At 62.8% G+C, this 15727-nt stretch overlaps 1 protein-coding gene across 1 annotated transcript in view; it reads right to left on the bottom strand.

The window, feature by feature from the left end:
• Positions 1–571: 571 nt before the first annotated feature.
• Positions 572–15727, bottom strand: part of ABCA3 (ATP binding cassette subfamily A member 3) — a 46254-nt gene continuing 31098 nt past the window's right edge. Inside the window, exons 19-33 of the mRNA XM_045461306.1 lie at positions 15523–15621; positions 14412–14598; positions 13412–13715; positions 11343–11616; positions 7696–7900; positions 7152–7371; positions 6714–6872; positions 5840–6012; positions 5255–5383; positions 4980–5174; positions 3209–3396; positions 2581–2751; positions 2112–2302; positions 1898–1971; positions 572–1456 (exon numbers count right to left, since the gene is read on the bottom strand). Of these exons, the coding sequence (XP_045317262.1) occupies positions 1325–1456; positions 1898–1971; positions 2112–2302; positions 2581–2751; positions 3209–3396; positions 4980–5174; positions 5255–5383; positions 5840–6012; positions 6714–6872; positions 7152–7371; positions 7696–7900; positions 11343–11616; positions 13412–13715; positions 14412–14598; positions 15523–15621 (2701 nt within the window). The 3' untranslated portion in view covers positions 572–1324. The remainder of the gene's footprint in view (positions 1457–1897; positions 1972–2111; positions 2303–2580; positions 2752–3208; positions 3397–4979; positions 5175–5254; positions 5384–5839; positions 6013–6713; positions 6873–7151; positions 7372–7695; positions 7901–11342; positions 11617–13411; positions 13716–14411; positions 14599–15522; positions 15622–15727) is intronic.

The raw sequence follows: 15727 nt of genomic DNA, 5'->3' as shown, positions 1-15727 counted from the left end.
AAAGAATTCCAGGGGGAACAGAAGAGCTGGAGGCCATGGGCAGCATTCACAGACCTCCAGAGGCCAGTAAAAATGCAAACGGGAAACTCCTGAAGGAGCCACGGTGATGAGACAGGTCTTCCCTAAAACTGAATTCTCCGGCGGGGGGGGGGGGGGGGGACGGTGTCAAAACGACATTTAGAAAACCGTCAAGAAATAAGAGTATAAATAAAAAGGCAGCTGATGTGGAGGAAGAATCTTCTGGAAAATGGCCTAAAACCCACAAGGGGCCCTCGAGTCAGAGCCCCGTCCGCCCCCGCCCCCCTCAGCTTCCCCCTCTGCCCCGCTGCACTCGCGCTTCCTCGTGTAGACCAAGGGTGTGTCAGGTGCCCATTTAACCTGCTTCGGCACTGGCAGGTCTGGCTTATTCCTCCAGCTCCTGGTGGTGAGTTCTGGAAGTTACCACGTACCTGGCAGAAACGAGCTCTTGCTTTTTTGTCCATGTGAAACCTGACGTGGGAGGCCCGTGCTAGGCCTGCAGGCCAGGGAACCGGGCCCGTGACCCCCATCTCGTGTGACTCACAGACGTGGCCATGTTCCCTCCCAGACTTTATTTTCCGCACAGAGTCACCACGCGGTAGGTGCACCCCTCCACACAGTCACTCGGTCCCGCCCCGGGCCCCGGCCGGCCTCCCGCGGGCGGGTTCTCAGGAAGCCCGTCTTGGGAGGAGGGACCGCCTTCTCCCCCGGCCCCAGCTGACTCTGGAAGACGCCGGTGGGATGGGGCCGGCCGGCCGGGCGCGGCGTCCGGGCTGTGTGGCGCAGTGACTCCCGGGACCCCCCCCCGGGAGCCGAGGCCGCGGTGCCTCGTCACAGCCAGCACCTCCGTCGTGGACCGCCACGGGCGGCTTTCCCTCCGCTCTGGGCAACCTGGCGAGCCCTGCTGCCCGCTGCCCGGCGGACTTCCCGTTTCACCCCCGGGGAGGCTCCGTGCCGTGTGCGACCGTGGGGGTGTCCCGCGTGCTCTCGTCGCGAGCACTTCAGCTAATTCAGCCCCTTCCTGAGCGGCTCTCTGCCCAGAGACCCCCAGGCGTGCCCGCGCGGGCTGCTGGACCGCTCCTGGCCGGGCCCCGAGTTCCAGAGAGGGGCTTCGGCGCCTGCCTCGGACATGGACGTTCGCGTGCCGGTTCGCAGCGTGACGGCGCCGAGGCCCGGTCCCTACTGTGCCTCGATTCTCGTGTCCGTTACAGAAAATAGTGATTAGAAATAAAGGTGCAGGGTAAGATGAACCGGGAGGGAGGGGACGCCTGCCTGGGCGCCCGCCTGCCCCGCCCCTGCCGGCTCCTCAGGGCCCCTCGTCCTCGGCGGGAGGCTGCAGGTGCGCGAAGCTCAGGAACACTTGCTCCAGGGAGATCTGGCTCACGGAGTAGTCGTCCACCGCGTACTTCTCCTTGGCCTTCTCCAGGACACCAAACACCTTGTGGGAGCAGAAAGGCTGCTGCCAGCAAGCCCAGGGTGGGCTCCTCGGCTGGCGTGCGAGGCCCCCGGCCACGGCAGCGGTAAGGCTCCCAGAGGTCCCAGCTCTGCCCCAGCCTGGTCCCCGGCGCACCTGCAGGGAGCAGCCAGCCCTTCGGGGAGCAGGGGGCTGTGCCGCATGGCGGGGGGCCGGGCCTCCCCCAATCTTGCCAGCTCAGAGCGTGACCCTGGGCAACATATATCCTCTTTGCGGGTCAGTTTCCTTTTTTACGCCAATTTTTTTTCTGACTTAAGTGAACCCCCAGACCTAGCGGATTTGGGGGTGAGAGCTAGAGCAGAAAGTGACTCTCCTCTTTGGAAGGAGCCTAGAGGCGCCACAGAAGGAGTCATTCCTGGAAGGGCCTTCCCCAGCCCCAGCGGTGCTGGCACGGCCCCCACTCACCTTGGCCCAGCTGAGGTCCTCCCCGGGCAGGTGGTAATGGACCATCCCTTGGTGCTCATCCTCCAGGACGCTGCCTGCACGAAGGAGACGCCGGGTCCCCGTGAGGGCCGGGCTGTGGGGGCCAGGGGAGAGCCGCCCGGGACCCTGGAATCACGGCCCTCCTCCCAGGGGTCGCGGGCCCGGGACTCGGCAGGGATGAGGCACGGAGACACACCTGGGAAGGTCAGGTTCACAAACGCCTTGAACTCCTCCAGGGCCTCCTGCCGCCCTTCGCTCCGGACCTTGGCCCGCAGGGAGTAGCCGCTGCCAAACTTGCTCTTGAGGTGCTGTGGGCTGCCCAGGCACTTGAACTGGCCCTGCACCATGATGGCCAGCCGGGTGCACAAGGCCTCACATTCTTCCATGCTGGGGAGAGGGACAGAGGTCTGATACGGGGCCGGGGGCGCCACTGCCTGCCTCCCACGTCAAAGGCTCATGCGGGCGGGCCGGTGTTGTCGGCCAGATCAAGCTGTTCCCGATTCCCGTGTTCAGAGGGTGGCCCACATGGTTAAGCCCGGGGACTTTCCTCACAGATTCTGAACCAGCTGCTGGCTGGTCGTCTGTCCACCCGGCCCCACCCAACCCACCCCTTCCACAGCCTCCATTCTGGCTCTTCCATCGACCCCTAGAGACCCCGGCTCTACCTATGGGAGGTGATGACGATGGCCTTGCCCGACTCGCGGGCCCGTGCCACGGTGTCCCAGAGCAGGCGCCGGGCCACGGGGTCCATGCCGGTGGACGGCTCGTCCAGGAAGATGACGGAAGGCTCTCCGAGCAGAGCAACGCCGGTGCTCAGCTTTCGCTTGTTGCCACCACTGGGGGCAGAGAGGGTGGGGTGAGACAAGTCTGACAGCACGGGCTCCCCATGTCCCAGCATCGGACGGGGCCCATTCATTGCTGGGCACCCCAGGTGAACAGGAATGAGGGCAGCATGATGCCTGCGAAGCCCACCTTGCAGTGTCAGAGGCCCCACTGAAAGCTGTGCCCAAGGTGGTCAGCATACACACCGTCTGCACTTAAGGGGGCCTGACAGGGGCCCGACGCCGCCTTACTAGTGGTCTTGCCTCTGGGCAGCGGGAACGGGCAGGGCAGCCCCGTTCCACCTGGCACACTGCCTGGGTCATGTCCCCCAGTCCCCTTTCAAAGCCACATCAACGGGTATGGGCTCTGGCCCCCGACCCGTTTGGCTGCCCCCCGCTTTATCGTAAGGGAGACTCCAACTCTGCCCTGGGCAGACGTGGGGCAGGGAAGGGGACCCGAGCGCAGGCACACCTGTACGTCCTGACCAGCTTGTTGGCATGAGGCTCCAGAAGCAGGCCCCGAAGCGTGTTCTCCACGCAGGCGCCTATGTGGCGCTCGGGGATGCCCCGGAGCCGGGCGTACATGACCAGCGTCTCCCGGCCCGTCATGTGGTCCAGCAGAGCGTCGAACTGGGGGCAGTAGCCGATTCGCTGCCGTACCTGGAGGCAAGACGCGGCAGGTCAGAGGGGAGTCCCCCAGGCTCCGCCCAGCAGGTGTGTCTATGGCCACCCACGGCTCACGGCCAGCATGCTGCGCTTTGTCAGGGACACGGGACGCGCTTGGCCGGCTCGGGGAAGCGCACCTGCCACCCCACACCGATGGCGCAGAGGTGGGCCGGGGCCTAGGCGACCACGGGCGCGTGGGTGGGGTAGTGAGGACACGCGCTCGTCGCCGTGAGAGTATCTGCCGTGCGACGGCTCGTCCACCCATCAGGCATGTAACGTGTCTCGGGCCTTCCTTTCTTCTCGGATGGAGGGCACGTTTGCTGGCGACACCTTTGGGGTGGCTTGTCACCCAGTCAGGTGATGCGGTGGCAGGGCTCTGAGCGGCGGGCCCCGTCCAGCAGAGCCAGGGCCCCCTGGGGCCGGCACCTTCTCCCGGACCACTCTGGCTGGCGGGGGAACCATGGATCCCAGACACGGGATTTCTTTCTCCTCGCCTTCCTGGCCATTTCTAGGCTTCCAGAACCTGTGTTCAGTCGGCCTGGGAATGCTCTCGGCCACTGCCCCGTCAGTTAGTACCTTCCCCGGAACTCAGACTGGATGTACCCAAGAGTCCCCTCCCTCCCCAGCCTCTGGGTCACATTTATGGTTTTCTCTTGCCCGCGTATGTTTCTAATCTCGCTTATTCCCTTCACCATGGCAAACACAGACGTTTTATGACCTGGGCCTGGCGGCTGCCCAGCTCAAGCAGTGGGCTTGCGTCTCCTGCGGGCACCCGTATGTGCGGGTTCTAGGCATGGGCCTTGGTTTCTTGGCGTGTGTCCACTGCTCATGGGCCCCGAAACACTGTATGGGGCTTCTTGGGGTCTGGAGAGGAAGGCCTTCCTCCACACGGTGTGGGCTGTGCTCTGGGGGCAGGGCAGACCAGAAGCCCCCGGGACACGCAGTCGCCACCAGGCACGGACTCTTCTCTGTTCCTCGCCTCGGCACACAGAACCTTCCACCCAATCCCCAGTGGTAGACGCAGTGGGAGGGCAGCCTGGATCCTCCTCACCTGGCCCCACGTGGAGAAGTCTCCTGGGACACCCCTGCCACGGGGGGCACAGGCCTCAGTTTCTCCCCTTTACCCGGCAAGGCCCCGAGACCCAAGCCCAGGGAACACAGCGTGCCCTCTGCAGAGCCGGGTCACGTGCTGTCTCTCAGGGCTCACAGATCTTAGCCGGGGCTCCTCACTGAGCATCGGGCTCTACAATGCTCTTAGCAGTGTGCTTTGGTGAACTTTTACCCGGCTTTGGTGCAATGCCTGGTCTGAACGGCCCAGGGCACCACTACGATAAATCTGTGCGCACAGGCTGCAGACCGCTGTGAACTCAACATGCCCGGGTCCAGAGAGCAGCTTCTCAGAGAGAGCCCGGACCTGGCTGCCAGCCCGGCCAGGACAAGGGGGGCGGCTCTTCTCTTCCTGTCCTGTCTCCCCCTCATTGTTTGCTTCGCTCTGGCTCCTGGTCACTGCCTTGTGAACTGCGAGCCAGAAACGAGCCCATCCCTGCTTCCAGGGTGCCCCGTCTTCCCACACCCACCTTCCCGATTTCCGAGCTGATGCTGTAGCCCCCGACAAAGGCGTCCCCAGAAGTGATGGTCTCCTCCCCGGTCAGCATTTTGAAAGTAGTGGTTTTCCCCGCTCCGTTGAAACCCAGCAAGCCGAAGCACTCTCCTTTCTGGACCGCGAGGGAGATCTTGTCCACGGCAAGCAGGGGCGTCCGCTGCTCGTACACCTGCGGGGCACGGGCACTGAGGCCTGGAGGCAGCGGCACAGGGGCGGAACCCGGGGAGTGGGGGGCAGGGGGGGCCTTACCTTGGAGAGCTCCTTGATAACCAGAGGAGTGTCCAGCAGGGACTCCAGGCTGGGGGCCAGGACCCGGTTCCTCTCGTCCACCACATCCTGGTCCTCGGGAAGTGCCGATGTCCGAGAGTACGCTTCCGTCTGATGGTTCCAGAGAAAGACCGCACCCGTGAGCTCCGGCTCAGGAGGTCCTTCTCCACAGGACACAGGATGGGGGTCTCTGAGACTGCTCATATAGGGACTCGGGACTTTCACAAGGATGGCTGGGTGGGCCCGGGGCTGACACTGGCATCGAGGAGAGGCTGACGGCCGAGGAGAAAGGCCTGTGCAGGGCGCGCCGCGAAAGCCGTGACACTTGGCTGAGGGGGTGGGGGGCTGTACTGCGTGGACGCGAAGTCCTTCCCAGAGGGGTCTTCATGTCAGAGCACCACCTCGCCCTGGGTTCACGTGTGTGTGTCCAGTGCGGTCCCGCGGGTTTTGTTTGTGGGGTGGGGTGTGTGTGGCAGACACGAGGGCCTGGACGCCTGCACCCTGCCGGGTGGCTGAGCCCCAGGCCCGTGGCGGCGGAGGCGTGGGGAGTGCCCGGGACCCACTCACCAGCGCCCGCCTCCTCCGGAAGGCACAGAGGCAGGTCTTCAGCCTCCACAGCGTGTCCGTCTCAACGAGGAAGAGCAGGCTGAGGTAGGCAAACCCGGAAGCAGCCATGGAGGTCACGAACCTGCCGACCCCCGGGGCGCTCCACGCGTAGAAGTTCTGCTGGTACCGGATGTCTGTGCGGGCGAGGGAGTGAGCACTGAGCCTGGCCCCGGAGCGCTCTCCTGCCCCAGGTCCCGGCCTGAGCCCCTCTCTGGGCCCACGGGCACCTGCACACCAGCCCCTCGGCAGAGGCCACGAAGGCCCGGGATCCATTTGTCATCCTTGTCACTGCCCCTCAGAAGCCCCGGGGACTCCCCGCGTTTTGGGGCAGTTCTACCTTGCGAGGGGTGCCCGTGACAAGTGACCGGGTCACACCCTGGCTCACTCACACGCCCCTTCCTCCCTTGGGGACGGCACTGGGATGTGAAGATGGGACACCTCCTCCCTGCCTTGCCATGGTCACAGTGGTGACAGCTACCACCGCCGAAGACAGCTCCAGGCACAGGAAGGGCGCCTGTGGGAGCCTGAAAGGTGGCCCCAGAAAGACGCGTCTATGTCCTAGCGCCCAGAACCTGTGCGCAACCCCACTTAGGAAAAGGGTCTTTGCAGGTGTAGCTTAGGGCCCTGAATCCAACGCCAGGCGTCCTTACAAGAGAAAGGCAGAGGAAGATTTGAGATACAGAGATGCTGGGCGGCGGCCACGTGAAGGCAGGTGCGCAGCCTGGAGGCAGCGCACAGGACTGCGGGAGCCCGGGCTGTTTTGTGGAAGGAGCCCCTCCGTGGGAACAAGCCAGGCAGGAGTGGGGAGGGGCAGCCGCGGGGCCCGGACACTCACTGTATTTCCGGCAGTAGTGTGCCGCGACCTCCGATGAGGTGCAGTATCGCCTCATCTCGAAGTTCTCGTGGAAGCTGCTGACGGCCATCCCCAGACAGTGGTTGGGCAGCACCAGGAACACGTGGTCCAGGGTTCTGGAAAGCTCTTCTAACTTCACCGCTGTGGGGAAGGGCACAGACGAGTGGACGCTGAGGGACGCAGGACACCCGCCCCCAGGACAGGTCCGCAGATCCGAGGGTGTGCGGGCCGGGTGCCCAGCTGGGTGAAGCCCCCTCCTCCTTGGCCCGCTCCCCCCTGCCGAAACCGCCAGGCAGAGCCGCTGGCTGCCGGCCCAGTGGGACCACCTTTGGCAGAAGGGCCTGAGTATGGCCTGGCCCAGTGGCCACACTGGTGCCACCTGGCCCCCGGGCACCTGGGGGGTCATCTCCAGGCTCCCACCTGGGATGCGCATGATGGTGACCACAAGGAAGGTGGCTATGCCCGACAGGATGTTGAATATGGTCAGCCTCGTGTAGGCAGCGGCCGCTCCCGAGAAGAAGAAGTTCATCAGGTACATGAGGGGGATGATGGCCCAGCCGTAGAGCATGAGCAGCAGGAGGGCGTCGGCCATGTGGCCATCGTGCGTGAAGGCGTGCACGTCAAAGGCCTTGAACACCACCTGCGGCAGCACAGAGGTAGGCGGTGCCTGGGGGCCCTGTCTCCAGGGTGGCTTTCAGCCCTGGGACCCCCCCCCCCGATGACACCCCCCCTCCCCTTTGCCGTTGGAGCGGTCACCAGGGCGCCCCGCGCCTGGACCTTGCCCGCCACAGTGGGATGAAGGCTGGGGGTGCAGACACAGGTGAGGGGTGCTGCCGGTGGGATTCCCAGCCAGCATCCCAGAACTGGGGCTGATCTGCCAGCGCGGACCTGTGGTCTGCGCAGGGGCGCCAAGGCAGGGCCCCGGGATGTGCAGGGGAGGGTCCCCGCACCACACAGCCCTCACCAGCAGCAGCAGACTGGGGACGAGGAAGGACATGAGGTCCCACAGCAGAGCGGAGAGCCAGAAAGTGGCCACGTGGACACCGCTCACAAACTGGACGTGCTTGGCCTGGACGGCCCTCTCGCTGACCGCCAGGATGGAGAACGTGCTGGCCAGGAACGCCATGGCGAAGAGCAAGTTGAGGGCAATGTCAAATCCCTTCCGGCTCCTGCGGAGCGGGGGGAACAGGGCAGGTCAGGGACTGAGCACAGTGAGTCCAGCCAGCATCCATCCAAAGCATGCGATGGAGGGGCCAGGCAGTAAAGGGGTTTAAGAGGGAATGCCGGAGCTGGTGGGGGGGGAGGGGGGGCGTGTCCCCGAGCCAGGAAAACCCCTCCCTGCCAGAACAGCTCCTCCTCTGGGCTTCCTGCCCCCAGTGATGGACATACCACTCTCCCAGTCGCCTTCAAGCTGTCCCTGCATCCCCCACGTCCCCCACTCAGGCAATGGCCCCACTGTCGCTGCCTTTCCCACATCTCCTGAGGACCCCCTGCCTGGCTGGCCCTGCCCTTGGTGGACCCCATTGGCATCTGCATGGCTGCAGTGGTTCATCCCCCCCCGCCCCCAATCCGGTGCATTCTGCGTTAGGTTGCCAGCAACACCTTCCAGAAACCACCACTGGTGGCATTACTCTGTTGCTCAGAAACCTCCTGGCTGTCTCAATAAGCAGGGCTTCAACATGTGGATGTTATTGGCCAAAAAAAAAAGAGGGAATTAAGTATCCACACTACAACGTGGATAAGCCCTTGAAAAGTGAGAACAGCCGGTCACAAAAGGCCTCTTATTAGATGATTCCATTCACACGAAACGTCCAGTACGGGCAAATCCATGGAGACAGGAAGAGAGTGGAGGCCGTCTGCAAAAGGAGACACGGGTCGGGGGGCAGGTGGCTGCTGGTGTCCCGGGGCTCCTTCAGGGTGTGATGGCCACGCAGTAAGATTGTACTGTGGTCCAAGAGGCACGTGAAAAGGTGCACAGCATCACTAACCACCAGGGAAATGCAAACCAAAGCCATAAGGAGAGATCCCCTCTCCCCGGCCAGAATGGCCAGCATCACGAAGAGAGAATGTGCTGGCGTGGATGCGGGAGAGGGGGCCCCTCGTGCCCTGCTGGCGGGCACGCAAGCTGGAACAGCCACTCTGAAGAGCAGTGGGCAGGCTCCTCAGAAAGTTAAAAATAGGGGGCGCCCGGGTGGCTCAGTCAGTTAAGTGTTCGACATTGACACAGGTCATGATCTCACAGTTCATGGGTTTGAGCCCCGCATTGGGCTCTTCGCTGACAGTTCAGAGCCTGTGGCTTGATTCAGATTCTGTGACTCCCTCTCTCTCTGCCCCTCTCTTGCTCTCTTTCTCTCTCTCTCAAAAATAAACAGTACAAAAATATGTATATTGGGGCGCCTGGGTGGCGCAGTCGGTTAAGCGTCCGACTTCAGCCAGGTCACGATCTCACGGTCCGGGAGTTCGAGCCCCGCATCAGGCTCTGGGCTGATGGCTCAGAGCCTGGAGCCTGTTTCCGATTCTGTGTCTCCCTCTCTCTCTGCCCCTCCCCCGTTCATGCTCTGTCTCTCTCTGTCCCAAAAATAAATAAACGTTGAAAAAAAAAAATTAAAAAAAAATATGTATATTAAAAAAACAACAGTTAAAAACAGAACCACCCTATGACCCAGCAATTGCACTTATGGGTGGTTATCCAAAGAAAATGAAGCCTCAGGGCGCCTGGGTGGCTCAGTTGGTTGGGCGTCTGACTCGATTTTGGCTCAGGTCATGTTCCTAGGGCCATGTGATCGAGCCCCACATTGTGCTCTGCACTGAGAGTGGAGCCTGCTTAGGGTTCTCTCTCCCTCTCCCTTCCCTCTCTCTCTGCCTCTGCCCCGCTCCCTCACTCGCACACACTCTCTAAAATTAAAAAAAAAAAAAAAACAATGAAGAAACCTCCCCCTCCCCATGTTCATAGCAGCGTTATTTACAACAGCCAAGGCAGAAACAACAGCATGTCCATCGACAGGTGAGTGGAGAGACAGACTGTGCTACATATACAACAGAGTATTTTCCAGCTACAACAGAGAAGGAGAACCTGCCGTGTGTGACAACGTGGATGGGCCTGGAGGGCACCGTGCCGAATTGACTAAGTCAGACAGAGAAAGACGACTACCCTAAGATCTCACTTACACACGGAATCTACAAACGAAACAAAAAGGAACTCACAGATACAGAGAACGGACTGGTGCTTGCCAGGGGGTGGGCAACGCGGGTGAAGGGCGTCAACTAGCTTCCAGTCATAAAATAAGTGGGTCCTGGGGATGCCACGTCGGGCACGGTGACCACAGTTAAGGTTAACCCGACACCGGGTTGCTCATTTGAAAGTTGCTTGGACAGGATCTTAAAACTTCTCACCACAAGGGAAAAAACTTGTAACTACGTGTGATGAGGGTGATGAGGGTGTGAAGCAGACTCTCTGGGGTCATCCTTTCACGATGCATCTGGAACTAAAACAACTGGGACAATTCTATCAGATTCGGGGCTGGCCCCGCCCTGTGAGTACTAACAACCACTCCAGCCCACGTCACAACAGGTGACCTCCGTCTCCTAAAGCTGCTGAAACAGAACCAAAGTTCCTGCCGCCCCGACCTCAGCTGACCTGGGGGTCTCCTCACGCAGAGCCCACCGGGAGGGAGCTGCCAACTTCCTGATGTCCCCAGCACAGTCCCCCACCCCACCTGTGGCCGCTGACCACCCCGCCCAGGTCTGAGGGCCCCGCAGGCCTGTGTCCCCAGGGCCCAAGCAGAGCGGAGGCCCCTCCCCAGGGCTGTGCGGCCTTCAGACCACCAGTCCGACCCGCCACGAGTGTTCATCCGTGTGCCCGCCTGTCCCCGGCAGGACAAGGAGGGCACAGAGCGGCTGCTGTGTCTCTGCTTTCAGGGTAGAGACAGGAGGTAGCAGAGGGGGACGAAGACATCGCAAGGCCCAGAGCAGTCTGGTGTGTGTGGGGGGTGGGGATAAGGCTGCCCCTCCCCGTTAATTAATCGCCCCACATGGAGTCACTGATCTTGTTCCGAAACTGATTTTCTTGGCCTCTTCTGGACGTTCTGGGGTTTAGGGGCGTTTAGGGGGCTCTGTGACCAGCATGGGGGAGAGTCCCACACATACCAGAGCATGACAAGGCCTGAGAAGAGAGAGGCCCACAGGGCTCCCTGATTTGAGGCCACCTTGGGCAGCAATACCTGACTTCACTGTGTTCTGTATTCTGGTTCACACACAGAGGCACTGCCCCGGGCACAAGCGTGTGCCGAGACCCCCGGGGACAATGGCCAGCAGGAGCCGGGTGCAGATTAGGGAAGAGGGCACGGCTGTGCTCCGAGGCCTCAGGAGTCCCCCCTCGGATACTTCAGTATGTGGGATAGGGCCTCCCCAGCTAATCTGTTGTCTGAGGAGACAGTGAATACGCGGGGCTGGGGAAGACGTGGGGCAGAGGTTCCCTGGCCGAAACCCAGAAGCTTCCTGAAGGCACAAACTGTGCTTCATCTGCCTACGTGGCCCTTGGTGGCCCTGGCGGTGCCCGGTGCAAGGCCCTGATGGGTGGGGGCAGGGCCCTGGCAGGGGCAGTGCACCTACTCGTTGAACTGGTCCTTGGCGGCCTGCAGGGCGCTCCGGGGCTGGGGGTAGTTGGAGACCACGATGGAGGCCCGGGGGCCGCACAGCAGCTTGAACAGAAGGTTGTCGACGACAGCCAGCGCGGTGGCTGGGGAGTGGTACGCCTGGTTGTTGAACAGGGCAGTGACGACCGTCCGCTCGCCGACGTCTCTGAAGGACACGGCCACCAGGCACCGCTCGTTGAAGCCACCTCCTTCCACCGAAGCCCTGAAAACCAGGAACTCCTCCAGGTCACCTGGGGGGCGACAGAGGGTCAGGAGCGGACAACGGCCCCTGGGGCACGTGCCCGAGGTGCCCACTCTGAGGAGCTCGGAGGCCTGGAGGGGCCGTGGCAAGGAAACACCACCTTCTACTCTCGCGGAGCCCACGGGCCGGGGGGGCCACGTCATGGGAGCGGCGGGGCCTGGGCGAATGGGCACCCCGGGGCCACAGGAGGCCAAGTGGGAGGGCCACACTCCTTCTTCTGCCCCCCAAATGCCTCCCGAGACTAAAGGGAGGCAGCCCTGGACCAGGGCCGGTGGGGCAGGGAGGAGGCCGCTCCAGAGAGGGAGGGGCTCTAAGAGGCAGGCCTGTGACCTCCTGTGGGGCGGCTGGGCGAGCCAGCGGGGAGGGGTCTGCCCTCAAGGGGCGAGATTAGACAGGACCTCCGCCTGTTTCTCTGGTTTCCCAGTTTTTATGGAATGAGTAAGTAACCTTTTGTAATCAGGAGAAAAAGGTGGTCTTTAAAAAGAGTGGCCTGAGGGAGTAGGGCCCAGGGAGGAGGAGGATTCTCTCCTCACCAGCAAGAACCCTGGCAAACCCCACTGCAGGTGCCGGACCCTCCTGGCATTCGAGGAGCCAGGACCCGCCCCAGCCCTGCTTCGCTCCGTGGTGGAGATGTGGGGACAGGGGTTCAGACAGGGGTGCTGGGGTCCACCCTATGGTCGCTGGCGGCTGCCCGGCCCAGCATCACGTGCACCTACACACGCCCTCACTGCCCTGGCCTGTAAACAGGGTCAAGAGAGAGGACGTCTGCCTTGCAGGCCCTAGGGTCAGCGAGGGGCAGGGACGTGTCCGGGAGCCCTGACGTTAAGAGTGACAGAGGCTCTGCCAATGGGGCCGCAGCTGCCGTTACAGAAGAAAAAGCATCCGATGGCCTTAAAAGCAGTGAAACAAGACCACACGGCGAGGCGAACAAAGCCGGAAGGTTGCACGCTCGACAAGGGAACGGACACTTTGGTCTTCCAGAAGGACTCAGGCCAGGGACATCTGAGGCCATGTCCCGAACCCCCCAGAGCCACCGTGTGCCACGAGATGCCCAGAATCTTTGGGCCAGGCTGGGGGACAGCCGGCAAACGTGGCCGAGGGCACACGGAGGTGACAGGATGTCTCCTGAGGCCTAACCAGGGTCGCAGGGGTGGTCAGGGCCACACTGGGACTCGGGGCAGAAGCGGGCACTAGAAGGCGGGCTGGTTCCGGTTCCGGGGCGCAGAGGCATCCAGCCTTCCCCTAAACCAGAGCCTGCTTCCTGAGTCTCTGGGCTGCGGTCCAGCAGGGGGAGGGAGCAGCAAGCCAAGGACACCTTCCCCCACGTCTGGCCCATCTGACCCGAGCTCGAGGCCTGCTCTGAACCCAGGGCCGCGTCTGACTGCCAGGGCCAGGGACGCAGGTGCTTCGGTCTGAGGTGCTGGAAGAGAGCACCATGTTACCTCAGTGTGTGCTGTGACCAGCCCGGCAAACGAAGGGCAACGGTGACACCACGGAGGTTTCATGTTTCACCTCTGACCCCGACACAGACCTAAGTAGCCGCCCGTCCTGGGCAAACCTTAGTCCCAGATGTTGCCTGTGCCTTCCTGACTCAGGCAACGGCCTTCCCCCTAGTGGTGATGCCCGGAGGCAGTTGTGGTTGTCACGACGACGGGGTGGGGAGAGGGGGACGCAATGCCAGCGATGCTTCTCAACATCCCAGGGTGCGCGGACAGGGAGGAGCCAACGCCCCAAATGCCCACGGTGCCTGTGCTGAGAAGCTGGGCTCCGGGCCCGGCCCTTACCCAGCACCTCCCGCGGCTCCTGGCCCTCGGCCTGCAGCATGGTCTTCAGCTGCTCCGACAGCTGCTGGTCCAGCCGGGAGGCCCCGGGGACAGCAAAGGGCACGACAGTTCTGCCGTACGCGCCCAGGGTCAGCTCCAGCATGGGGTCATCAAAGGTCTCCGAGGAGTAGTTGACGGCCAGGAGGGCCAGGGTGACGCACGTCAGAGGGACCAGGACCTGGGCCACCACCATCTTCCACTCGCGCAAGCTGTACACGGCCTTCTTCAGGAACATGGCCCAGAACTGCTGGCAGTGGAGGGCGAGCTGTGGCAGAGGGGACGGGCTGTCACGGTGCCCCGCGGGGCCAGCAGCACACCCCTGCCCCCCACCCTCAGCCGCAGGCACGCTCCCAGCACACGCCTGGTGGCCTCCAACCGATGCGTGCGCCCCGAGGCCCCAGGGCTTCTTGCAAAGCTCCTCCTTCGATAACACGGGAGATGTGCCCATCCGTGTCCCTGCGGGTCCCCACAAGGGCCTCGGGGGGGTCCCACCACACTGGGGGAGCCAAGGCCGCTGCCTTTCCCTCGATCTTGGCAGGGGACCCCGTCTGCGCTCATACGGGAGCCCTCCAAGCGTGGGGACCCCTCCAGGGTCAGACTCCTGCTCTGTCACGTGCTGGCCAGGCCACCGTGACCCAGACTCTGCTTTCCCGTCTGTAAGATAGAGCAGCGCTGCCCTTTACTGAGCGAACACCAGGCTTACGGCAAAGCCCTCGGTAAACAGAGCAGAGTCAGCAGCATATGCAACGCGGCCCACTTAGAACAAAACGATATTACAGTCTCTGAATTACAATGTGCTGGGTTTTCCTTCTCCCTGCTGTGAGCGCGTGAGCTGTAATCTGCCCTCTTCCCAGTGAACTGACCCTCCAGGAGCCCTCATTTGTCCCCCTGGATGCTAACACGTGGGGCTCAGGGGTCTCCCAGCCTTCCCGCACCGGCCGGCCCAGCCCTTGGCACTCACCCCAGTGTTGAGCTTGGCGGTGGTGCACTCGTCCTCGATCAGGGAGCCAATGCCGTCGGTCGGGTCCATGGCCCCGCACAGGTGGCTGTCCACTGCCCAGTCGCTCGCCCGCCTCTCGTGCTGGTATTGCAGGGCAGGGAGCTGGATGGCCTGGATGTCCATGCTGGTGTCCACCAGTTTGCCCACACTGTGCCAAGACACAGGAGGCCCGGTCACCGCTCAGCTCCCCGTGGGGGCCGTCAGGGAGGGAGGAGGAGGGGCACGCTGTTAGCTCTGCTGGCTGTGGTGTGTCTCCTCACGTGCCCATCACCAGATGCCATCAGAACACCAGACGTGGAGTCCACGAGGGACAGATAACCGGACAAAGCCCCTGCCCACAAGGACCGCGGTCTTCCTGGGAGATGGGCCAAAGCCACAGGGACGGGGAGGGGGGTACTGGGGGCATGATGGAGGCCCCGGGAGTGTAGTTGTGCCAGCACTGGGCGCCATGGGTCCGGGCGCCCGGGGCCGAGCTGGGACCGACGGGCAGGTGCGTGTGCTCCGGAAGGAGCCGCCCAGGAATGGCTCAGTGGGGACGGGTGTGCGTGGGGGGAGTGCAGGCAGCGGCCGGGTGGGTGGTGGGGCTGCGTGGACACCCGTGAGCCACCTGATATGTGCACACCGCGCACACACTCACTGTTCTGCCTCCTCGCTAGGTCCCGGGATCCTCAGAGAAAAACATGTACCTCACACGTACTTTTGTTCCTTCTAGTCCCTAGCACTCCATCTGCCAAACAGGCGCTGGAGGAAAATCTGGTGAACATCTTCGCCACCCTGGGCAGCCCCTGCCGCCCGCAGTTCTGGGGGCCTGCCTGTCGGGCCCACATGGTGAACAGAGGCCGCTGGGCCGCCTGCACCCTCCCCATGAAGGGGGGTGGGGCGGAAGTTTCCGGAGAGGAGATCGGAGTTCAGCCGCCCTCTGCCTTCTGAGTGCCCTGGGGAGTTGGGGCCCCGCCCACGCCGGCGCGCCCCCCTCAGGTCGGGGTTGGATCTGACAGTCAGGGGGCTGCTTCACCGGCATGCTGTCGACAAGCATCGGCGCCTAGACTGATGGACGCCCGTGTTTACTGACCGGAGGAAGACCTCCTCCATGGTGGTGACCGAGGCCCCGAAGCTGGCGATCCCCAGCTCCTTCTGCTGCTTCTCCAGTTTGGCAAACAGACTTTCGAACCTGGAAGCAAGACCTCGAGTGAAGAGCTGCCTCTCAGTGACTTTGGAGGCAACTTATTCCTCCACGTGGCCCGGGGCGGGGCAGAGAGGCCTTGGCGCCTGGAAAA

This window comes from Leopardus geoffroyi, chromosome E3, assembly GCF_018350155.1.
Source record: "Leopardus geoffroyi isolate Oge1 chromosome E3, O.geoffroyi_Oge1_pat1.0, whole genome shotgun sequence".
Lineage (NCBI taxonomy): Eukaryota > Metazoa > Chordata > Mammalia > Carnivora > Felidae > Leopardus > Leopardus geoffroyi.
Note: the sequence above shows the minus strand (reverse complement) of the source record. Positions and strands in the feature narration are given on the sequence as shown.